Source organism: Fusarium oxysporum, chromosome 5, assembly GCF_000149955.1.
Source record: "Fusarium oxysporum f. sp. lycopersici 4287 chromosome 5, whole genome shotgun sequence".
Classification (NCBI taxonomy): domain Eukaryota; kingdom Fungi; phylum Ascomycota; class Sordariomycetes; order Hypocreales; family Nectriaceae; genus Fusarium; species Fusarium oxysporum.
Window position 1 is genome coordinate 211,516 of NC_030990.1, and position 16,925 is coordinate 228,440.

General features: G+C 48.8%; 5 protein-coding genes across 5 annotated transcripts; 2 read left to right on the plus strand and 3 right to left on the minus strand.

The window, feature by feature from the left end:
* Positions 1 to 422: 422 nt before the first annotated feature.
* FOXG_15251 (uncharacterized protein) lies at positions 423 to 3,687 on the minus strand (the record flags this gene model as incomplete). The annotated part of the gene is made up of 5 exons (XM_018395335.1): positions 423 to 1,334; positions 1,377 to 1,765; positions 1,818 to 2,636; positions 2,698 to 3,169; positions 3,241 to 3,687. 5 exons carry the CDS (start codon positions 3,685 to 3,687, stop codon positions 423 to 425), a joined length of 3,039 nt encoding a protein of 1,012 aa, XP_018255171.1.
* Positions 3,688 to 4,256: 569 nt separating this feature from the next.
* On the plus strand, positions 4,257 to 6,956 carry FOXG_15252 (uncharacterized protein; the record flags this gene model as incomplete). The annotated part of the gene is made up of 1 exon (XM_018395336.1): positions 4,257 to 6,956. One exon carries the CDS (start codon positions 4,257 to 4,259, stop codon positions 6,954 to 6,956), a length of 2,700 nt encoding a protein of 899 aa, XP_018255172.1.
* An 804-nt stretch (positions 6,957 to 7,760) lies between these two features.
* Positions 7,761 to 9,597, plus strand: FOXG_15253 (uncharacterized protein; the record flags this gene model as incomplete). Its single annotated transcript, XM_018395337.1, has 6 exons — positions 7,761 to 8,036; positions 8,097 to 8,343; positions 8,404 to 8,483; positions 8,541 to 9,238; positions 9,288 to 9,447; positions 9,514 to 9,597. 6 exons carry the CDS (start codon positions 7,761 to 7,763, stop codon positions 9,595 to 9,597), a joined length of 1,545 nt encoding a protein of 514 aa, XP_018255173.1.
* A 620-nt stretch (positions 9,598 to 10,217) lies between these two features.
* On the minus strand, positions 10,218 to 12,169 carry FOXG_21868 (uncharacterized protein; the record flags this gene model as incomplete). Its single annotated transcript, XM_018402242.1, has 6 exons — positions 10,218 to 10,867; positions 10,923 to 11,403; positions 11,471 to 11,579; positions 11,627 to 11,714; positions 11,843 to 11,999; positions 12,050 to 12,169. The coding sequence occupies 6 exons, from the start codon at positions 12,167 to 12,169 to the stop codon at positions 10,218 to 10,220; spliced, it is 1,605 nt and encodes a 534-aa protein (XP_018255174.1).
* Positions 12,170 to 12,648: 479 nt separating this feature from the next.
* On the minus strand, positions 12,649 to 16,903 carry FOXG_15256 (uncharacterized protein; the record flags this gene model as incomplete). Its single annotated transcript, XM_018395338.1, has 9 exons — positions 12,649 to 13,280; positions 13,347 to 13,582; positions 13,640 to 14,925; positions 15,524 to 15,595; positions 15,693 to 16,068; positions 16,247 to 16,307; positions 16,370 to 16,502; positions 16,539 to 16,606; positions 16,654 to 16,903. The coding sequence occupies 9 exons, from the start codon at positions 16,901 to 16,903 to the stop codon at positions 12,664 to 12,666; spliced, it is 3,099 nt and encodes a 1,032-aa protein (XP_018255175.1). The 3' UTR covers positions 12,649 to 12,663.
* Between the last annotated feature and the right edge of the window lie 22 nt (positions 16,904 to 16,925).

The window sequence follows — 16,925 nt, forward strand, 5'->3', positions numbered from 1 at the left end:
GATGCAGTGGGGAAACTCGCAAACTACCGCCTATACACACAATGCCGCCTTAAGTCCGACTAATGGCCGTTTCCTGCGTGTCCTTCTGCCACAATTTGAGTATGTTAGCACATGCCCTCACAGTTGACGATTGTTTTTACAGTTGATGAGATATGTATCACGGCTACACGAAAAAACTCTTCATGGACTCTATTGCAAATCTCTATTGTTCCTCTTCTGATACACCAAGAATTTTAGTGGGTGATGCAACTATGTAGCTGATTGCTACCTGTAAGGTTAAACCTTTGGCTGCCAACACAGATAAAAAGCACACAATACTTGGTGGGCGATGCTTATTCATGAGCGCACGCTGAATAAATACATACACATCCATCTTGATTAAACCTTGATTTGTCTCCATACCCAAGCCCCCAATCAAAGTCTCAGAGCCTCAAAGTCACCTTGTGATAAGGTACGAGATACACCCTCCCCACCAACCCGTTGTCCGTCTTAGCCGGCGTCGGCCATTTCAGCTGGATATCCTGAGTTGAAATCTCAAGCGGAATATCACCTGCATTCCTAATCCTGGGAAGAAGACTTCTAACATAGTTCCACATTGTAGTTGGGACAACAGCCAAGATCTCATTCTCTCCACGCTTCATAAAAGGACCAAGATCTACAACGGGATTCCTGGGGTCGACAGGAGGTAGACGCTTTCCGTTCACCCACAACTTCATAGCATGCATGACTGGCTCAAACTTGACGTACGCACCATCGAGGTTCTTGGTAGAGTATTGTGAGGGTGGCCACGTGAACGATGTGCTGTAGTAACCAAGGCCAGAAGAGTTGGTGAGCTCTGGACCGAGTTCTGTCCAGGACCTGAGAGGAGCTGTCAATGTGTGTGTCGAGTTACGCTTCGAAGCAATCGCAGATGCATCTGAAAAGTTTGACGGCGCTTCCCAATGCTCCGCAGTCAAGGTCCATTTTTCGAGCTGTATTTCTTCGGGCGAGTCAAAATACTTGATAGAATGTGAAGCTCCGTTACTCAGTGTTACCCTGCCACCAGAGCTCCTTGAGGTAGCATGAAGCTCTATCTCGTGCCTGTTTGTAAGCTTGCCCCCCAAAATACCAGCCGGCTTCTTGGAAATGTGGACGACTGGTGTCTCAACGTACTTGAGCGGCTTGTTGCTTACGGCTATGATGGCTGTCTGGTTGGCTGCTAGTGACAAGGGGATGTTGATAGTTCCAGAAAGTCTATCAGCGCTGTAGAAAAGAACTGGCTCTTGGGTGCCTGTCCAGGCATCGAACCAGTAAGGCACACCGTTGGAGGCAATCTTGACGATCCCGGTTGAAGGCTGTGATGCACCGAGTATGAATATCAAGTCCATGCCACTTACCGGATCCCATCTACGTGCGTGCTTCCATAGCTTGTCAGAGATAGCTGTGACCTTTGGCCTTATCCCCAGAGACTGAAGAGTAGCAGCAACTTTACTCTTCTTGCTCTGGTGGACAGATGGTAGTTTGAGCAAGCTCTTATATGCATCCCATGTCTTAAACTTTTCACCACGTCGGTTTGTCGGAAGGAACACGGGAGAATCAACCAAAATGACTGGCAATCCAGCTTTGGCGAACCTTGTGATGTCTTCTATAGCTTGTAGGGTGATATTGCTGCGGGCTGGAAGGACCAGTGCTTTAAAGGCACCCGTCTTTGGCGCAAGGACTTTATTATCGACGTAAGCTTGCGGAAGCTTGAAGTTTGCTGGAGTGACGTAGGCATAGGTGTAGCCTTTTGAGTAGGGTTAGTCTTGGATAGCGATAACGATTAAGCATCAACTCACTAGCTCTCTCAAGATCATTCTCAGCATAAACATTGTAAGTCCAGAGAGGGTCCGTTTTGGCCACCTTGTTGTATATAGCAACGTCTAGATTTGCTACGCCCATTTGCATTGAATACTGTGCTCTCCCAAGATAGCCCAATACTTCATCAAGACCATGCTCCCATGCGGGCTGTCGAGGAGAATACAGCTCGGAAAAGCCGTACTGGAAGGGGGTGTATCCTGGCCATGTAGTGTTGTAATAATTGCCACTGTATGGCTGCCCGTGCAGAACAAACTTGTTTGTGTTAGCAGTGAAGGCCGCGTCAGCAGAGAAGAGCAGCTCAGTTAGAAGCTGAGAATAAGGTCTCCCAGGCATGGCACCAAGTTCATTCGAAACAACCTTCTTGCCTGCCAAGACTGCTGGTCCAATGTATTGTTTGTAAGCGTCGGGGTTATCGTGGAACCCCAGACTTTCAGCTTCGGGGATATCGACAAACGGGACATTAGCGCCCATATCCATGGGCAAGTTGTATGAAACTTGAGTTCTGAAGTTCAGCCCGAGGTTCGTCTGTAGCCAGTCCCGGAGAGTCGTGATGTATTCACGATAGCACAGTTCCAGGATCTCGACGAAGTCATTCACAACGCCTTGGCCTTTGTCCGGTGTGTTCAGCACGGCTTCAAAGGGTCCCAGAACTCCAGCCTGTATGGCAAGGTTGTTGCTCTTATACATAATAAGCGGCAAGTATGTGAGGAGGTCGTAGCCATGGCGCCTTTTGAAGAGCTTCGGAATGTCGGGTGTCCATGTTATGGTGCTGAGTATCTCCGGACTATCTTCCCAGCCTGTAGCAGGATGTCAGTATGATCGTGGTCACAACATCCGACGAAACGGTGGATTTCTTACCAGCTTCTGCACACTGCTTGATTAATGATCGCACATTGCTATTTTTGAGAATGTAGTTCTGCCAAAATCGGATGGTGGCCTTTGCTCCTTTTGCGCTAAAGTGATCGACCGTGTACGAACCATTGGAATAGATAGGATTGGTATCGTTACTGCTAAACTTGAGATTCTTGATGAGAGATCTTCTGCTGTAGAATGCAAAAGCCCATTGTTCGGTCCCGTCAGGCGTCTTGGGGAATTTATACTTGACAATGCCTTCGGTCGAGACTTTATCCGTATGTTGCACAAGACTACCATTGGCGAGGACAAAGGACGTGTGTGTATCACTGGCACCTGGGAAAGGGCTGGCGCCAAGTTTCCTTGTTTGGCGAGAATCGACAGTCGCTGTGACCAAGGAAACCAGCTTTCCGGTGCCCCAGCCGGGAAGGGGTTTATCAAGAGACCCATTTGCAGGAACCTGAATGGCAAACGGAACCTTTTTTGAGCGAGGAGTTAGCAGCTGACGACCAAGAATAGGAAGAGACTGCGAGAACATGAAGGACTTACCAGATCCCACTGCAATCCTTCTTCATCAGGATCTGCAGGGACTCCCTGGCCCTGATTAGGACCGAGTGCGAAGTCCATCTTCAAGCCATGTGATACATGAGCTTTGGCTGCTTGTTCGAGAACATCAACAAATGCAGGTGATCCAAAGCCATAGGTGGCCCAGTCAGCTCCTGGCGGATACCGACCCCCATGACCTCCATACTGGTAGAAAGGAACGAACTCGACACCTCCAGCTCCGATACTACCGGCACTAGCAATGTCATCAGCTACTTTTGACACATCAGCACTGGCATCCGGCAGCCAATATCGGAAGAGAGGACGCGAGGTGACAGGTGGGTTCTTGAAAGAAGTGTAGTGGTTGGTGATATCAGGTGTCTCAGGCCTCGCAGAAGAGGGGACGATTAGGAGGCATGCTGCTACAAGGGACAAGAGTGTTGTTTTCGCCATGGTAAACAGTTTCACGACAAAAGGCGACTGTCCAATCGGCTCTCTGATGGAATGTTTCAAATATAGTTTATTGCAACGCAAGGAGATTTATAAGATATACAAATGTCAAGTCTCATCGGCCCTGGAGAGACGGACTTTCCAGGATCTCTTCCAGCATTAGAATTTCCCCCGCTGTAATACTTGGCATGCTCGGCATATCTTCAAGCGAAATGTGATGATCATGGGTTCGGCCGTAATCAGTAATCTCTCTGTTGACAACCGAAGATCTACCATGCGATATTACAAAAACGCGGGGTTGGTGATTCGTCTCCGACTTCTAACCGTGCTAATGTGGTTGCATCTACACTACCGGTCCGGCTGCTCTAACCGAACACTATCCTGACAGCCACCTCGGCTCCAGCTAGTCAATTTGGTCGCGAGACCCGAGTTAGCAAGGCCTAGCGTCACGTAAGAAATACCAGCTCATTGTGCCGGACCTTTTGCTCACTACCGAACGAAACGTACCTCTTCATAAAACCAATACCAGTATTGCATCTCATCTCTTACCGCTGTATTGGTCAGCGCTAAACATGGCATCAGAAACAACCATCACTATCGTGCACGTGTCTTTTGACCATCACCATTCCGGGATTGGAGTAGCAACGTCCAGGCCGTCAATATCGTGGAGATTTGGAGGGACAACAGTTGGCTGGACGCAAGAATCATGCGACATAGAGGTTTGCCTGAGACAGCAGGCCTCATATCCGGCCGCGGACGCTATTCAAATATTCACTCTCGATACTACAGATTCGGTCAACGTACCTTGGCCGGCAAGGGAGCTCTCCAGTGGCGAGCAAGCTACGGTTCGTGTGCGCAGCCGAGGGCAACGTATCGAGACTACTTGGTCAGAGCCATTTCGAGTAGAAGCAGGCCTTTTGAAAGCAACAGACTGGACATGCGACTTGATCGAGACGCCATTTCTGGTCGAAACCACCGAAACTCATCCTCCAACGCTTTTTCGACGATCTTTTGTACTCAAGCAAGTGCCTTGTAAAGTACGCTTATATATCACATCTCACGGCATCCATGAAGCTGAGATCAACGGCATCAAAGTTTCCGATCAGGTGTTGGCACCAGGATGGACAGCATATGATCATGAGCTGCAGTATCAGGTACATGACGTTGGACAACTTCTCCGTCAAGGGACCGAAAATGTGATTGGGATTCACGTGGCCGAGGGGTGGTATTGCGGAAGACTTGGCTTTGGTGGAGGCCGGCATAACATCTGGGGCTCAAGACTTGGCGTCATTGCTCAGCTCGTATTGACCTTTCAAGAGATAACCCAGACCATCGGGTCAGACTCGGACTGGACATGCCATCGCAGCCCGATAGAGACTGCTAGTCTCTACGATGGAGAGACCTATGACATGGCGAAAGAGCAAGTAGGATGGTCTTCAGGCGGATTCAACGACGAGGGCTGGAGCACAGTCAAAGTATGCCGGTATGACCCAGAGCGCCTGACATGTTCGGATGGGCCTCCGATCCGTCCTACCCAATCTCTGCCTGCAATCCAAATCACTCACAGCATCAATGGCAATGCTATACTCGATTTTGGTCAGAACTTGGTTGGTTGGGTGCGGTTCAGAGTTCCTAAAGGCCCTGCGGGGCATAAGATCACACTTATTCATGCAGAGACACTAGAGAACGGCGAGTGCGTTACCAGAACTCTCCGCCTCGCCAAGGTGACGGACGTTGTGGTACTGGGGCAATCTTCAAGCCCGGAGGTAGTCTACTGGAACCCCAGGTTTACTTTTCATGGGTTTCGCTATGTCGAAGTTATTGACTGGCCAGAGGCTGAGCTGCAGCTGGATGACTTCTCCGCCGTGGTTATCCATAGTGATATGCAAAGAACAGGATACCTCACCTGTTCCGATCCGCTGATTAGTCGCCTTCACGAGAACGTCGTGTGGTCTATGCGAGGAAACTTTGTCGGTATCCCCACAGACTGTCCGCAGAGAGACGAACGGTTAGGATATACTGGAGACATACAGATCTTTTCGCCAACTGCCTGCTTCCTCTATGATTGCTACAGCACACTCAGGAGCTGGCTTCGGAACCTCGCAGCCGAACAGAAAGAGGGTGCAAACGGTTCTCCGCCTATCTTCTCACCAAAGGCAATGCCCGTTCCTAACTTTCCGCTGGCTATCTGGGGCGACGCGACAATCTTAGTACCGTGGGATCTCTACTGGGCATATGGCGACGTTGAGATACTATCCACGCAGTATGAGACTATGATAGGCTGGATAGACCAGGGGATTCCACGCGCTGCCAATGGCCTCTGGGGACAAGTGCGTGTCCAACTGGGAGACTGGCTTGACCCAATGGCTCCTCCTGATCGGCCTCATCTCGGTATCACAGATTCTCAATTGGTGGCTAATGCCTATTTGATAAGAATTACTGATGTGATGAGCGAGGTATGTACTATACTTGGCCATGCATCCAAGGCATCTACATACTCGAAGCATGCTGTCGAGCTTCGTGCTGCTTTCGCCTCGGAGTACATCACACAGACTGGCCGTCTCGTATCTGACTCCCAAACGGCATATGCTCTTGCTATCCAATTCGATCTTTTCCCTACACCTGCTCAGAGACACCACGCCGTGGAACGATTGCAGCATCTAATTCTTCATCGATCTCGCTGCAAAATTGCTACTGGATTCGCTGGCACGCCTGCTATAGGACATGCACTCTCAAAAGCGGGAAAATATCAGCTATTCTATATGATGCTCACAAACACTAAGCCACCCTCATGGTTATATCCTGTAACAATGGGAGCTACGACTATCTGGGAGCGTTGGGACAGTGTTCTCCCAGACGGTACTATTCACCCTAGTGAGATGACCTCGCTGAACCATTACGCCTTTGGGGCTGTGGCAGATTGGCTTCATGCCTACGTTGGAGGATTAAAACCGCTGCTTCCAGGATGGAAGAAGTTTCGTATCGCTCCGAAGCCTGGGGGTGGTATTACATGGGCATCTGCTAGCTTGGAGTGTCCTTATGGTGAAATAGTGGTTGATTGGAAGCTTGATGACGGAAACCTTGTTGTTGAGGTCAAGGTCCCGCCTAATACGACGGCTGAAGTGCAGCTAGGAACGAAAGAATGCGAAGTGGTTGGTTCGGGCTTTCACACATTCCGAGCTGCGTATGTTGAGCCCGAGAAACTGTCACTTCCTCCTCCCCTGCCATTTACTACAGAAGATGATGACCCAAAATTAGTCACAAAGGATTAACATTTAATCGATATAGTTTAAGTAATCAATACACTTGTGACGACTTTCTCAACTTGTTAGTCCTCCGAAGTAGCTGTCATGATTTATCCAATTATGTAAAGCTCTACCTTGCTAGTCAATCGTCTATGTTTCGCTCGCTCCTGTTGAAACTGCTCGTGTTGGCGTCTAGTGGAATGCTCCAAAGGGTGACATAAAATTCACTAGCAAGCATTCATACAAATGTTTGTTCGTCAATTCTCATTTTTCTCTGTCAATATTGGGTTTGTATCTGATTTGCTCAGGGGTGTTGCATTGCAACGCGCTAACGGGCCGGTTACATTTGATTGGTGTACCCAAGCCGGGGCTTGGGAATGCTTTCTGTGGCACGACTATTGACCCCATGGGAAGCTGAATGCAAGGAAACCACGAACCAATCTCTAAAGGGTCCGTCCAATCCCTGCGTGAGCCGACTCTCGGATGAATAACGTCCAAATCCAACGGACCAACAAACATCTAGATCTGTTTCTGGACTCGTCCTTCGGTCAGCGCAGTGTTGATGCTCCGAAGCAGCCATTGCGAACGCAACGCCACTCGGCCTTTATCGTGATTCAGAGGATCTGAACTGCGGGGTAAATCTGGGGAAGAAACTCCAGGACCGATTGCCACTTTGATAGTGTTGGCTCTCAGTCCCGGGACCGGTAGTGGCTTGCTCTCGATTCTCAGCACCATCTGCTCTATCAACTACTTAAGTCTCCAGAGCAGTTTGCAGATCACTATACACTACCCCAAGTTCACAGTCAGCCCAAACTATTTCAGAAGACCGCAATGGCTTCCCCACAGCTTGAGTCGCAACACGAGACTATCTCCAAGTCACCGGGTGAAGCTACCACTGCCGCTCACTTTGAGGACACCGAGAAGAGTCAACTAGACAGCTTCAACTTCACTCAAGAAGAAGAGAGGAGACTCATACGCCGAATTGACCTCAGACTTGTTCCCATCGTGGGTCTCATGTACTGCGTTTCACTCATTGACCGTACCAATGTAGCGGCGGCGAGCATTGCAGGCATGATGGAAGACCTTCAGCTCATTGGCAACAGATACGTGAGCTACACCTGATTTTACAGAGCTTCTGCAAAAGCATTACTGACTATTTTGCCTTAGTCTATTATCACTCTTGTCTTCTTTACCACCTACATCATCTTCCAACCGCCTTCCACCATCATCGTTCGCAAGCTTGGCCCTCGTATCCATCTAGCTGGCATTACACTGCTTTGGGGAGCCGTCATGATTGGTATGGGCTTCACTACCAAATGGGAGCAACTTGCTGCCCTGCGTGTTATCCTTGGTCTCCTCGAGGCTGGCTTCTTTCCTAGCTGCATCTACCTGCTGAGCACGTGGTATAATAGATGTAAGTCCGCCCTATAGTGATGCATTCACATGTCGACCGATTGTCTGATCATGCAATTAGACGAGATGGGCAAGAGATACGGTCTTTTCTACGCTTTCGGTGCTGTTACTGGGGCCTTTGCTGGAATCATGGCTTATGGTGTAAGTCTATCTGGCTCACAGTGGCAACACTCATGCTGATAAGGTTCAAAAAAACAGCTTGTTCACATGCATGGCATAAATGGTATGGGTGGCTGGCGCTGGCTCTTCATCATCGAAGGTATACTTACCTGCGCCATCGCCTTAATCGGCTACTGGCTCCTCGTCGACTTTCCCGACTCTGGCCGAAGCAATTGGAAATTTCTCTCAGAACATGAACGCGCCTGGGTCGTGGCTCGTGTCAATGCGGACCGTGGTGATGCCAGGCCAACCCAGTTCAACCTCAGGAAGTTTCTCTTCCACATGCTCGACATCAAAGTCTGGGGCTTCGGGCTTCTCTTCTTTTGCTGCTCAACTCAAGGTTATGCAATGTCGTTTTTCACGCCCATCATCCTCACCAGTGGTATGGGGTTCAATCGTACTGCTACTCAGCTTATCAACATCACGCCGATGCTTGCGGCTGCAGTTGCCATGTATGCTACTGGCTATATCGGAGATAGATTCAGGATCCGAGGTCCTCTGATTGTATTCAACTCTGTACTTGCCATCGTCGGCATGTCGTTGATGGGATTTCACCGTGTGGTTGGTGTCCGCTTCTTTGGCATCTTCCTCACTGCTGCAGGAGTCAACGCCAATCTCCCTATCATTATGACCTACCAGGCAAACAACATCAGGGGGCAGTGGAAGCGCGCCTCTTGCAGTGCTGTGCTTGTGGGACTTGGCGGTGTTGGTGGTATTGCTGGTAGCCTGATCTTCAGGTCAGTCTGCTCTACTCCGAGTGAAGTACGATGCTAATATTCTTTCAAGACCTTCCGACGCCCCTTATTTCAGGCCCGGGCTTTGGGCTTGCATTTCTTGCTCACTGGCCGAGATCCTCATAGTTCTCATCATCAGTATCCATTTCTACTTTATGAACAGAAAGGCTGATCGAGATGGTGTTGTGCTCGAAGATGAGCCTGATTCAGAGGTAAGTTGAGGCAACCTCATCATGGCATTCGATTTCGGTATTAAACTAATAATGTATAGGTCCCAGAAGGAGAAAGAGGTTCATTTAGGTACACGTTCTAGCTTGAGAACTTTGATGGAAGTCATGGAGCCTATTTACGCTCTCCGGTAATTAATATGGTATTGTGGAGGGATTTCTTTGTACGCAAAAGTTCTTTTGTATCTTTTACGTGAGAAGAATTTGCGACCTTTTAGTACAGAGGTTGATATGCAAGCAAAGGCGTGATTCTAAAGACCTTTGTATTTCCAGACGTTTGAGCTATCCAAGTCAGATTTGTCTACACTCTCCTGCTAACTATTCAGCATATATATCTGTAGGCTTGAACAAGTGAGTATTTCAAAGATGCCTTTTCTTCGGAACGACTTTGAGGTCTTTGACTTTTAGAAGAATAAGCAGTGTACAATACGAGCCACGCCCTTCCTTGCTTAAATGGTAAATAAGGTCTTGCCGGTTTCGTCTACTTTATCGGTCGAAAACACATGGAAGCACTCAAGTCAGTCTCCAACAGCTGCATGAGTTGTGCATTTACTGCTGCAAAGATTGACCAATGCCCCTTTGTACTGCGCAGGGTGCTCAAGTAAAGTATAAATAACGACGACTGTCCAATTTTTAACTGTGTTTCCATTAAAAGCACACAGGATTTGGACTTCTAACTGTAAAAATATGGACTGTTCTATCATTGTTCCTCATACTGAACTACGCATTGAAATTGTGACGGCCGATGATGATAGTTACAAGTTTGCCTTGTTCGCCAATTCAGAGTGTATAGCTAACCAGAAGTCGCACCGAGACGAGGTCCCCTGCCTATCCGTGATCAAATGAAATCCATTGTTCGTGACATTGAGAACATTGCCCAGGTTCTCAGAGGTAGCACCTGACACCTTGGGCCATGAGATGGTGCCGGGAGCGTTTCGATATGTATTCGGAGACCCCGATATGGCATGGCTGACGATGTAGCTCTGTAAAGAGTTGAAGATGTCTTGGTTTCCGAAATAGTCGGCCACAGGGAAGTTGGTACCATTGGCCTCAACAATCAATGTTGGATTGTAGAAGACTCCGGGCAACACTTGGCCATGCGATCCACTGCTTCCTCCGGAGAATTGCATGTTGTACGAATTCCTCGGGAACGCATTAGTTACCCATCGATAGTTGCAAGCAAAGACGGCGTCCTTCAAGACGTCTTGCTGTCGAGCCAGCGGCGAAGAGTAGTCTTCGGCAGGATACTCGGCTGCGAGAGAAGCCACAATATCGACATAGCCAAAAGCGTCAAGAAGTAATTTCAGGAATGCGGCATCCGTTTTGATAGTTGGATCTACGAAGAGGCCGGCATCGTCTATTGCATGCGCAATGAGAACAGAATCAAGTTGTTTCCAATAGCGGCCTAAACATCCAATAAGCTTCATCGCGGGTGCATTGTATGGCGAAACTGAACTCACCTGTAGCTAAGTCCAGAGATGCTGCGTTCTTGACCAAATTTCCATCGGGAACTGGCCCGAACTGTGGCTTTGCAATGGTGAAAGACAATCCGGCTACCGCGATCTGTCCGAGAATAAGCCTCTGTGGACTTGCAGCACGTAGACAGGAGAAGCCTTTGCCTTGGCATCCGGCCACCGCCGAAAACTTCTGAAAGGCATCTTCAAGCTTGCCCTTACGATCAAAGTTGTAAGCCAGGCCTGCACTATAGATCTGCACGCGGTTGAAAAGTGGTGGTATCGTTCCTCCTCCGAGTGCAAGATGGTGCATGAGGGATCCACCACCAGCAGACTCTCCGAACGCAGTGACATTGTTGCGATCACCGCCGACCAGATGGATGTACTTTTGGACCCATTCAAAAGCTAGGCGCTGGTCCATGAGGCCTAGGTTGGTAGCACCAGCACGTTCAGCAGTCGTGCCACCCAACCAACCAAAGACACCAAGCTGCTATTGTTAGCGTATGTGGGTATAGTGGAAGCCAAGGAAAGAAAATTGTTGTACTTGAACTCACCCTGTAGTTGAGCGTGACAACAATGACACGGCCTTTGGATTGCTTCACAAGACCGATACCGTCATATAATCCCACAACGTCGAGCATGTCCTTAGATCCAGTGGTGTACCTACAGAACTCAGCGATGAGCAAGGGATCTTCATGTTAGCCACCTACCCTCCTCCATGGACAAAGACCATAACTGGCAGTTTATTGTCCGACTTCAAGGATTCTTCTGGCATGTATAAATCGAGGAAGAGACAATCTGTAACGAGGAGGATTCAGCGACAGTCCAATGCTTAAGGGCCTATCATGCTCCACCTTCAGAATAAACTTTCTTGCTCAGCGACGCTTGAATGATCTTGCTATAATCTGGTATGACAGATTCGTCACGTGTGCTGATATCAGTCCCAGAGGTATGAAGTTGCATACAAGCGGCACCCTTGGAACCATCTTGAATTCCGCTCACCGCCTCCGGAGGTTCAGGCTTAGCAAATCGGCGGTTACCAATAGGTGGTGCGCCGTAACGGATATTCTTGAAAGTATATACCTGGAATAATCAGTCATGTATCATCAATTAAGCGGACAACTTTGTTTTACCTTGGCCACTTCATCAAAGCTGGAAGCTTGCCAGGTTCCGTAGGGTAGTTTCAAGAAGGGAAGGCTCCTTGCTTCTACAAAGACAAGAATACAGCAAAGTACAAGAGTTGAAAGAATCATGGTGAGACTGTAATTCTGACGATAAGAAGCATGCAATCCATTCACATGGATAGGAACTGGTAGGTGTCACAACGGATCATGAGTAGAGCAACATATAATAACTATTGGAAATGTCCCACGTTGGCCAGACAAGAGAAACCGCACTTGATCAACGATGAGTTCTACCGGACCGTTAGCGTTATTGAATTGCCTGTGGACGTCCCGGGTCCTGCATATCATAGTCCGCAAGCTGTGAACGAGACAAAACCTATTCCAAATACTACAGGGGAGAGAAATGATAGTACTTGGGGGTAATGAGCAATGCAACCTCGGCCTTGACGGCCCGTTCCGGGAAGTGAAAGCCAAGATCAGCTTGTTCGCCATTCCTCGGCTTCTTTCTTTTCCAACGAGTCCGACAGAACCCCCACCTTCGCCTCAATACATAAGGCACCACTCGAGTTTTTCGATATGGACTAATGCTTGAAATCTCTCTATAACTATGCTAACTCAATTTATCACTGCCATGGCATGCCTAACGATGCTAGCAGGTCGCCAACAGGAAGATCCGATAGGGTCTGAAACCCAGACATGGGACCGTCACTTTGCTGAGCGGACGTTGTTTGCAGCGTGCCTGCACCTGCAGCAGCAAAAATATCAATCAACCCCGCCGTGTCCGCATCGAACTCTCGTTCGGTGTCCCATTCCCTCGGAAGCATGTTGTGCTCAGGGGCCAAGGCATGCATAGACAGCCTGTTACACGCAGCCTCCAAAGCTCTGCCGTAGGCTGACGTAGCAGCTCCCGCAGCTGGAGATATTGATTTCAAAAGATCAGCAACATCCTTTATGTCGGCCAAACACGCGCTTCGATGTAGTGTCTGAAATTCACATGATTTGTCGCAATCGAATAGTTGAAGCACGTAGCAGCAGGCATAGACCAGCATCACGAATCCAAAATCACACATGTACTTGATATTGCCTTTGGAAACAGGCGAGAGCTTGGTGATGCAGCGGATAAACTCTTGTGCCGCAAGTACCGCCTCTGTTTCATTCATGGAAGAGTCAGTACGACTCTTGTGATGGTAAAAGAGTGCAAACTTGTAATGGAAGGAAAGTCTGCGGCTGACTGATAGGCCTATATGTATTGTTAGGTTTCTGGAGTACCATGCGAAACCTCTAGACACTGATATAAATGACTTACCCTGCGATCCTACCCTCCCCCATGCCCGCTGCCACTCATCATGATCGTAGGGTACATCCACTGATCTTGGTGGATGGAAGGCCATTCGTCGATGCTCAGAGATGCGGCATAGATCTACTTCGCCCAGGAGCACATCAATTTGTGGATGCGAGACCGACTTCTTGACCACATTTATAGCCCTGTGTAACTGTCTATCGGCACTAATCGTTGAAGGTAAGCCCAGCAACGTGACATAGCTATGATCCACTTGTGAGTATCTCTTGTCAGATTTCTGTTCCAGCAAGTCGACTCACTGGGTGCTCATGGTGTAAAGCCAGAGCCATAAAACACAGCCTAGCGCGTTTGATGGTATTGGCCTACCAATGTTCCTCCTGATTGCGTAGCCCTCAATTACACCCTTGATCGACAGGGCATCTGCCCTGCACTGTCTTGTGTCGCTCTGTGATCGCGCTACCGTGACCTCAGAGTAGCCATAGAGAATGGAAAGACCACGCATCGACTCGAGTACAGCTGCAAATGGTCTTTGAAGGTCATCAAAGAGGATGTTACGGAGCAGGTTTTGCAGCACCACGTCCACCCTGGCCCTCAATGCGTCCACGCTGGGAAGGTACCGTGTCATTACCTTGATTGCTGCCAGGGCGTAGAGTGGATCATTCGGAAGATCCAAGAACTGTGTATCATATAATCCGGGCATGAAAGACGCAACTCTCTCGCCGAAGAGTATGAACATATCTTTAGCATCAGCCTCACATATACCAACTTCTGCTAGACAGTAGAGTAAGGGCCCTCTGTCAGTCATCGAAGACGGGAACATGGTTTCAGGTGGGAAAGGTTTTCCAAGCTCTATGCTTGTCGGTGTTCGCGGGATGGTACCCTCTAAACTGTTCACCCGCCAGTAGGCAGCTTCAAACTCCTTGACTGTCTGATAAGGCGAGGATGCTTGAGAGACATCTTGATCTTTGTCGCCGACCATAGTGTCAGAGTCCGTATCGTCAAGGTTGTCCACATCGAGCCAGTCTGAAATTCGTCTTCTTTTGCGACGAGAGAAACCGGCACTGCTGTTTGGCTGGGATGGAGCCAGTTCATTGCCTGAGTAGTCGAACGAAGGCAAGGATACAGGTACTTGGAACTTAAAATTAGCGTCATCCATCGATGCATGCTGTGAGCAAGCAGTCGAGTAATTGACAGTTGGCCCTGTCTCTGAAAATTTACTGGACCCTGGAGGCCCTTCAATTGGTGCGGTAGCGCAGACAATCAACGGCTGGATCTCGGGCTGAACAGGGACGTCGTTTCCGTTTGGTGGTGCCGCCTGCGGCGGTTCAAATACGCAATAGCTGTTGGCCTTCCGGCAACGATCACATGGCGCCTTACCGCCAGAGCACTTCATCTGAACCATTGAGTTAGCCTGGTTCGAAGACTGGGTAGACACTGAGTTCAACTTTTTGCTGGCGACATCGCGTACAAGCCAAAGCCGACCGCCGCAGAGGTCGTGGGCCTGGTGTAGCGTTACCAGTCGTCGCAGAATCCATGGCGTGGAGGTCTGTACTGATGAGAAGCCTAAAATGAGGCAAAACGGGCGCTATAATGAATAGTGAGATATTGGCTCTTTTGACCCGTGGGAATCAGCACTGGTTGACGAAATGGGAGGGGCTTTACTGCATGTTTCTCTTGTCCGTCCACCTGAATTCTAAGTTCGATATCCCTGCCCTAGTCCCCATGGGGTAGCCAGACCCTTGTCATATAGCCAAGGGTGACCCTTTAGCTGCGGGGTAAGCTGCTAGGTACAAAATCACGCGCTGGCGTGTTAGCATTCGGTACTAAATCCGCCGAAGATCTTATCAGACTGAATTCCACATTGTCAAAAGAGGTGTTTCATTCCGAGGAAGTTATCAGGGAAGTAAGCTCGGCAGTCCCCGAGCATGTGGTGTCCGCCCTCGTGACTCAGTACAAGGCCAAAATCAGAGGGCCATGGGTCATTGTAGAGGTCATTGCGGCTCTATTGCGCAAGAATACTCATGCCAGAACAAAAAACAGTATATATTATACCCCCCAGTCTGAAAATTCAGCCCTGACTGCGTATGATTGATACAGCTTCGTCACTACTCAATGGTGTTTTTATCTAAGGGCATTTGGGCCTGTTTGGTCTTATCTTCGCGGCTGGGTCAACTAATACCCACCTCTGCAAACATGACCAACTTCTGAACTATTGCTTTGATCTCAGCATGAGCCAAAACTCTTTCGGCATCCTTCTAGTTGCAAAAACCACGCTTTATGTTTCTATGTAAGTAGTAGGAGCCTTACAAGTCGATACTATTTTGATGAGCTAATTCTATCGCTATTATATACCTTTGCAAGAGGGCTTAACTTGATCGCGCTCTGGCTCCCATCCTCAACGATAAGCTCATCCACAGACTCACCCGTGGTCATTCGTTCCCATGAAGAATTACTCAGTCTTTGCGGTAAAGTGACATGCGTCTCAATTGATAAGCTTTGACGCCTTGGATACCCAGGGTTCTGATGACGTGATGAGAATCTGCTGAGGAGAAGTTTTGGCGCGTATTTCTCAACCAAAGGTCTAAGAGTCATCAGGCACGCGCAGATAATAGCCATGTTGACCTCGATACAAGCCCAGTAGGTGGGTGTGATACTGGCCCAGATTGGATCGTCGGACGATGCATTGGTAAGTGAGTAATGCAGTCGAAGAAACGAAACAACAGACACTCTGCACTCTTGTCAGCCATGCATTGACGTTGGCGGGTTTGGACTGCCCACAAAAAGCCAAGGGCAAAGAGTATGACTAGGATAATCTTCTCCTTTCGGTTGATGTTGAGCATTAACAAAATGGGAAGTGGCAGAATTGTAGCTATTAGGTCTGTTCCAAGATGCAAAACAGTACTGACAATCCAGTAGTCGGAACTGAGACAAGTCTGGCTGCTCGGCTTCCAAAATCCGTGGATTGGCCTGCAGGCTAAGAATGTAATCGTCAAGTTATACACAAACGAAGCGCCCACGACGGCACCTACAATGTAGATGGCAATACGGTAGCTCCTTTTTGTAAAGACTCGAGCATAAAGCAACAAGATGGAAATCTTGGTCAGATGAAGGCTGACTGTGTTGAACAGTATAGCCAACCAGCCTGCCTGCGCGATGACTTAGCTGGAGTCAAGAGATAGTATCCAATGATTAACATACCAAGCGCAGGTAAACCCAATCTGACATAGGCACTCTTTCTGAATGCAAGCCAAGTCCTTTGTTGACCTCTATTTCGCGATCAGCAGGAATTTCTCTAACAAGGCATTTCACTAACGGTAGATGATGACACCGCATAGGGTGGTAGAGCTAACAACGGCGGCCAGCAAGACCCAGTCCTCGATGCCAATCGCCCTGGTGAGCAGTCCGCGAGTGTATAAACGCAGGACCATGAGTATGAATGCAAAGGCCCACATCAACACATCACAGACGATGATGTTGACTTGGCGGGTTCCATCGAGATAGACTCCATCGGAGGTTGCCATGAGGACGTCGGCTTTGGTTTCAGCTTGCGCAAAGCGCAGCATGATAGGCCTGGTGCAGGTTCTG